The sequence below is a fragment of the Penaeus japonicus genome, unplaced genomic scaffold, assembly GCF_977035675.1.
Source record: "Penaeus japonicus unplaced genomic scaffold, GWHDUDI00000001_assembly GWHDUDI00000005, whole genome shotgun sequence".
Lineage (NCBI taxonomy): Eukaryota > Metazoa > Arthropoda > Malacostraca > Decapoda > Penaeidae > Penaeus > Penaeus japonicus.
In genome coordinates this window covers 29,647,049-29,654,548 of record NW_028234407.1, presented here as the reverse complement: position 1 = coordinate 29,654,548, position 7,500 = coordinate 29,647,049, and the positions used below count along the sequence as shown (strand labels likewise).

The following is a 7,500-nucleotide window of genomic DNA, read 5'->3' as shown; positions in this document are numbered from 1 at the left end:
AGTATAAAAATTATAATAACATTAATTTCAAATTCCTGAGATATTTTTAATTTATGTAATATATTTTTATATATTTAATTAAAATTATTTCAATATATCAAATTCCCCATATATATATATTTTACAATAAAAATTTATATATAGCAAATAAATAATATACTAAATAGCAAATAGAGATATATATCAATAGTAATTCAATATATATCGAAAAAAAAAAAAAAATGCCTGATACAAAACATACACAAATCTCATTAGGAAAAAAATTCATTCAAAACATTCCTCCTTCATTCAAATGTCAAATTGGGAAGGGAGGACCACCATCTGCATCACTACTCAGATCAACGTTAAAGTAGCAAAGAACCCATCTCTGCGAGAAACTGGATTTGAGTTGATGAGCACACTGCAACGTTGATTTGCATTACCACCACTAACTGGACGGTGAAGAACTTTTCTCTTCTCATTGTCTGGCTGCAATCGAATTACCTTGCAATGCTTTGGGAAATTTAATTGAGACAAAAGTAGCAGTCAACAGGTGAGAGAATAGTTTTCACTTGTAAATGAGCATGTAACTGAAGCTCACCCCAGAGAAATATTTTTCACTTGAATACAGTTCTTTCAACTACAGATGAATTTATATGTTATTCATGAAGCTTATTAATTAATATAAAGAGCACAAAAGATTCTCAAACAAAGCTTTTCCAAATAAAATTGACATATATCGAAATCCTTCCCAGTTGGAACTCACAATGCCATTTGTCTAAATGAGTGGCTACAAAGGACTTCAATGCATTATACAAATATTGAATGGTTTGAGCAATTTCCTAAACACTATACCTTCTAATGATGATAATGATAATAACAGTATTAATAATGATTATGATGATAATAATAATAATAATAATGATGATGATGATAATAATAATAACAAAGGTGACAGTAACAACAATATTACCATTATTATTATTATTATTGTTATCATTATTATTATCATCATTAATGATAATAATGATAATGATGATGACGATAATAATAATAATAATAATAATAATAATACAAATCATTAAATAACACCAACACAAAAAAAATTATAAATAGTAAAAAAGTCTTACTTCCCAAACGACCAATAAAAACTTTTCTTCATTACCATATGTTCACATAAGAAAAAAGAAAGAAAGAAAAAAAAGTTATGTATATTTCCCAGGTACATAAAAAAGAAAAATGACCATCTTAGCTACTGTATTTTAACTGAGTTTATGCACAACACTTTTCTCAGCACCTGGCGATCAGGACTCTTAGAATAACAACAATAAATTTTACCTTGACATACACACACAACGCATGCATACACATGACACACACTTATCAAAATACCATCCCTTCCAAAACTCAGTGGGAGAGGTGTGTCTGCCGTTGCTTTTATCCTCAGGAGTGTTAAAAAGGAAATGCAACGACTCCTGGGTAGTGTTTGGTGGTGCAGACTTTATAATGCACTACGTAGACTGATATACTTTGTTTCAGTTCACCTATGGAGAACACATATAACTGACAGAGAAAATCACTGATTACCATTCACTTTCTTCATGTTTCCCTTTTTTCATCATTTTCTGTGGCATGTATATACTTTCTTTTAAAGTGCCAGAAGACAAAACACATCTTCAAATTTTAAAAAATCAATGTTTAAAAACAATAATAATATAAACAATTCCATTATAATCAAACCACACTATCACACTGCAAAAGGATCAAAAGGGGATGGGTAGAAATATAAGTTCAACCTAAATATATATATATTGTCATTAAAAAAAAACTTACAAAGTTACAAAATAATGGAACAAGATTTTACAATTTCTCTTCCTTACCAAGTGTTCTATTGGCAGCCAATTTAGTACCCGTTGCTACAGAGGATAAATAAGGAAAAAAAAAAAAAGATATATTGCAACAGTCTGATGCACACAGGTATGACAAAAATGAAACCAACCAAAAGTTATTTATAAACTGCCACTGAAATATAAACACACACAAGCACTTACACTATCACTCAAAGGATGTCCTTTGCCAACAATTTGGAGAGTAAGTATTCTGTCTTTTTTCTCCGTGAGGAGTATAAATGTACGTTGACAATAAATAAGGCTGCATCATGTACAGACTTGTATAAATGAGGCTAGAAACCGTGGTCATTTCAGGGTGTTTTTTGCAGCTGAAGGTCAAGATAAGTAAGTTACAGATTTGTGTTGCATACAAAATGTATAAATAATTACACGGTTCTCACTGGGTATACTTTATACTTTACATGGCTATTTACATATAAGAGTACTATCTTTTATTTTTTTTTCCCTTTGGTGTAAAACTAGTCTGGTGCCTCTTGGAGACTATATACCGCAGATTCTTTTAATCCTGCATAAGTAAACTTTTCATACTTTGAATCAGTTCACTTCATTTTCTGCAAACTATACAAATATCATCATACCTCTAACTATTCTATGGCAATGATCTTCTACATGAAATGGGTAAATTGTGTTTATTTCAACAGTACTTAAAAAGGCCTCTTGTCTATTACAAAATTACAATCTTCCACTTTTCTCATACCTATATATACATACGCACAAATTTTTAGCACATTGCCAGCTCGTGAGGAAATAGAAATGAATAAAGAAAAAATTATCAATTATGCCAAAATTAGGAACACTTCAATAATTTTGTTCAGTAACTGGTCTTTTCCTTGTGTCTCTCAACACCCCAGTCACACGACTTGCAGTGCTGTACATGGTGGCTGTCTTGTGTGTGGTTGGCTACTCACATGTCCAGTTTGGAGAGACAGGGACACAATCACATATAACCAAGCACAATACGATGCATATCCCTCTGGTTCTAAGTTAGTTGGGCTAGGCATCACTCTTTCCTTCCTCACTCATGAAAAAAATAAAATAAAGAAATAAAAAAAATAGAAAAAAATTAACCTTGGAACTAAAAATTCTGTTAGTTCCTCCCAATGTTAGTGCTGAGCTGGAAACTGAGCACACAAACCTTGTGACACCATCCTGTTAACTGTTCCAACTTTCTATTTCAATCAACCAGTCTTCCACCAACCCACACGTACAGGTGACGCATTTGGTATCATTTCATACATGGATTACTGGTTGATCTCTACATCAGTCCTGGGCTAGCTTCTTGTCACGCGCATGCTTGTGTATCCTTTTGTGGTAGTTCTGGGCGAAGGAGTTCACTATGCTTAGGATGAAGTACGTGATCATTAACAAGATCAACTTTTCAAAGATCCATGCCAAGAGGTTTCCCCCATCCTGCAATCGAAATGGGTTCACAGTTATGAGTCTGTTTGTGAGTGTTGAAAACATTCAATAAATTATGGGAAAATAAGCATGTGAGGGGGTCTTGTTGAGGACAGATAGAAAACAAACAATGTGTTTTGCACATAAATGGCTCTGATACACAAAATAAAATAATTAAGTAAAATAAAAAGGCAGTAACTTGCTCTACTGACCTGTGTATCTGGCCCAGTTCCAGGCTTCCTATGGAACTTGTTTTTCTGCTTCTCCAGGAATGTCTTGAAGGGTTGCTCCAACTTGGACCCTACCACAGGAACAAAGGCCAAGAGACTCACAGCCTTTGCTAGTAGTGTCTCATTAAATGCAATGATGACAAAGAGCTTCTGGATATGCATCTTGATAATGGCCTTTCCGATGAGCGTAGCACCGAAAAAGGTCCAGAAGGGGACCAGGAAGTGGCCACAGGTGATGCCAGCTAAATCAAACAGGGGGTTGGGAATCTGCAAGTAGAAACAGAAGTCAGTTGAGAATTTTGCCCAGGATGTTGAAAATAATTCTTACAGAATACATATTGCTTAGAATAGAGGAGTGATAGTACCCTGATAGTGAACAACTTGTAGCAAATTATATTGCAAAATAATTATATTGCAAATAAACCTACTAGAGCAAACATTCAATCACATTCAGTATGAAAAAAAATCCTTCCCTCTATCTCCATAAGCTATGCAGTATGTAAAGCAAACTAGAAATAATCTACACTGGCATGAACCCATCACCGTTTTACTCCACACTCACAGAGGCACAAGCAAGGATCCCAAAGAACCCGACTCTCTCGACCAGCTTCTCCACCGACAACTTTGCTCGGTCAATGAAGGACATGTCCTCTGGTCTCTCCTTAAGCCGCTGCAACTCTTCAAACTCTTCCATTTCCTCGTCATCAGGATCATAGCCTGATAGCCTTGCACCCCGTGCCATAAAGTACGGGGGTAACTCGCCTGTAATGTGATTTAGGACATTAGCATGCAGGTGCAATAGGGAAGTGTCTGATTTTTAGACAAATAATAATAATGAGAATTACTAACTACTACTTTTCAGCCTGTTTATAATCCTTGTCATTCAAGAAATAGTTTCTCATGCAGGGTGTATCTTTTTACAATGTTGCCCTTAGTATCAGATATTAGCCATTTTATTTAATCTCATCCTTTCATTTCCCACGTCTTCCCTTTACTACAAATCTTTCTCTTGTATTTTCTACTGTATCCAATTCTTACATCCTTAACCCAATTACGACAGGTGTCACATAAGACACAGCTATAAGTATGTAAAGCCAGGTGTCGATACGTATGTGACGCGGCATTTTTTCTGCTCACAGTCAAAGCTCGCACACAGTCATGAAGCATTATAGCTATAACAGCACTAGCTTCAGAGCTACAAGGTTCCAGAGTCAGCTCAAACCCTTGTTTTGTGACCGATTTATGGGAAAATGCCATTTAGGGTAGTTTGTACTACTTTCCCCATCCCTCTAATTTTTAGCCAATGCCGCTAGTATCGTATAAGAACCAGCTTGGTTAATACATCATATTTACGTCAATTGGACCCACTGTTCCACACTCTCCAATGCTTATCAAAATATTTCAGCATAAATATGTCACACCTTCAACTTCACCTAAAAAAGACCAAGACTTAAAAAGTAATAGTATTCATCCATTTAGGTACAAAAAAGGCAAGCAATGGGAGCCAAACTCAAATGAAGTAAGCTTAAAAGGCCAATATCAGAAAAAAAAGAGGAGAAAATATCTGTTACAAGAGCAAACCCCCTAACAATCCTCAAAATAGAGACACTGGCTCACCTAAAGCAGTTCCTGCCCCCCACATGAAGGCCTCCAGTCTGACTTTGGACATGATGGTCAAGATGGACATCTCCTTCCCTGTCGCAGCTTCCTCATCTGGACACATTATACTAGAAGGGAGAGAGAAAACGAGAGATTACGATTGTAAGCATTAGTGATGTGGGACGGTGAAGGTGTCCCAACATGCAGAAGTTTCAAGCTAGATTTTGCATATTACTGACTGATGCAGACTTCTTCTCTTGATGTTACTGAAGCAAGAGAGGGAAAAAATGTGTTAGATATGGAAGGAATATCATAAGAAAAGAAAGATTTACTTCTCATTCATTCATTATTCTTGTTTTTTCTTTTGTTCTTTACTTTTTATGGTAAAATAGAATGATTCAGAGATCAAAGAAGAGGAAAATGAAGAAGAGAAACATCTGATGATGCAATTCAGAAGATGAAAGAACTCTTATGAATTGGAGGAGTAAGGAATGACATGCACTAATGCATATCTTAACATATAAATAGAAATTTCACTTATCCTATGAATCCTCAAGGTCCTAGCCTGGATATTCAATCATGAGGAAAGATCCACCCTTAAACTAATTCATGCATGTACATGTGTGTGTATAAATCTATATACTCAATCACGCACATCTTTCTCACTCATTTAACCCATGAAGGACATGCTGTCTTATGAACTGACGCAGATGTTCTCTCACTTGAGCATGGCTAAATATAAGATGGCCATCCTTTAGGGGTTAACCCATTAGCAGCGGATGGCATGATTTGCTGCCAAGGCAGAGTCAGTCGTAGATGTGGATGGCACTGTGCTAGACAATGTAAAGCTACCATCCTACTGCATACACCTTTTTTTTAATACCGTGACCAATAGGTTAATCAAATATGCAAGAAAAACACAAAATAACAATAATAAGATTACAAATAAGAAAAAAAAATTATATATAAGAAACACAAAATAAAAGTATAATGATTACTATGATCATTAACCCAATGCATAATAGTGACCTGACATAATACATTCATCTCAGGAGCAACGGATGACGTGATATCATGTAATGTGGTGGCAGCACTTGCCGTTGGGGACACTATATCAGGTCATGGCTTTTTGTATGGCCAGCATGCTGGGTGAGCCTGTACATAGCAGGTATTAGGCCTAATCATATCAAGATACCCTGGTGTTACGACCGAATGGAGTTGAAACTGCCCCTACATTATCAGGTTAAATGTCTGGGCAGAAAACAAGCTACCAGAGGCATGTGTGTCTAACTAAGAACTATCACCAGCTTTCTTAAATTGGTGCCTAAGGACCCAGAATCATGAGTATGATTACAATGATAATAATAAAATAAAAAAACTCACTCGTCCGGATAGGGTGGCGAAGGAAAATCAACAGAGTTGCACGTGTACGCTGCCATAGTCACCGAGGCTATGTGAGGGCCTAAGTAAAGAAGGAAGGTGTGGAGGCCCGTACCCAAGCCCACAGAGGAGAGGATGCCCAGCCACACCCACCAGGCGCACCACCAGAACTGGGTCTCAACTTTCTGGAACAGCTGTCGAAACAAGGGGGTAGGGGCAGGGGCAGGGGCAGGGGCAGGGGCAGGGGCAGGGGCAGGAGCAAGAAGGTGAAAGAGATTGGAAGAGAGGAGGGAAATAATCAAATTACAAAGAGGGAATCCTTTCTTCTTATGGTTACACCAATTTAGAATTTATGTTTATTGCATTAATCAGTCTGTCTTAAAATTCAAGCAGATATAGTCTACTTATGATGAAATGTACTAAAACTTGGACATAAATAGGTATACGAGAATCAAAAGGAACGAGTGTGGACATTTTTTAAAACTTTAAACTTGTATGTTTGATTTTTTTTTACTATCAACAATAGTGGTCATGCTAGAAAATCTCAAAGAGCTTTTGACTCCTCACTTACAAGTTGATGTGGCCCAGGTGTCTTGTAAGCTGTGTAATAACCTCCTATAAGTAGCGCTAATAATACGACAATCGTCTTGTTATTCCATAATCTGGAAAGAAACATTGGGATTAAGTTAAAATGTGGCCTTTGATGCTTGTTCTTATGCATGTTTTGATTAGAAAAAACAACTTTGCTCTTTAGCTTTTATCAATCTCTAAAAAATATATACCATAATCACATACAGGCAAAAATAACATCTATTTTTAAAAATCAACCCCCTGAAATTATGTGGATTTCAACTTTTCTAAACGCTAAAATCTGAGATAAACTTGAATAGTCTGACTAAAAACCTGGTTTTAAAGTATATATAACTTTCCTCCAATGAGCAACCTCACACATCACCTAACACCATATTGCAGCAACAGCCACAGAAAACTGCCTAAAAAATGTG

At 36.1% G+C, this 7,500-nt stretch overlaps 1 protein-coding gene across 4 annotated transcripts in view; it reads right to left on the bottom strand.

Moving 5' to 3' along the window:
* Nucleotides 1-1,769: 1,769 nt before the first annotated feature.
* The window catches only part of Tango5 (Transport and Golgi organization 5), a 24,388-nt gene continuing 18,657 nt past the window's right edge, over nucleotides 1,770-7,500 (bottom strand). For all 4 annotated transcript variants that reach the window (XM_086537251.1, XM_043037270.2, XM_043037272.2 and 1 more), the window contains exons 3-8: nucleotides 7,068-7,158; nucleotides 6,500-6,690; nucleotides 5,135-5,244; nucleotides 4,080-4,279; nucleotides 3,500-3,784; nucleotides 1,770-3,299 (exon numbers count right to left, since the gene is read on the bottom strand). In XM_086537251.1, the coding sequence (XP_086393377.1) occupies nucleotides 3,150-3,299; nucleotides 3,500-3,784; nucleotides 4,080-4,279; nucleotides 5,135-5,244; nucleotides 6,500-6,690; nucleotides 7,068-7,158 (1,027 nt within the window). In that variant the 3' untranslated portion in view covers nucleotides 1,770-3,149. The remainder of the gene's footprint in view (nucleotides 3,300-3,499; nucleotides 3,785-4,079; nucleotides 4,280-5,134; nucleotides 5,245-6,499; nucleotides 6,691-7,067; nucleotides 7,159-7,500) is intronic.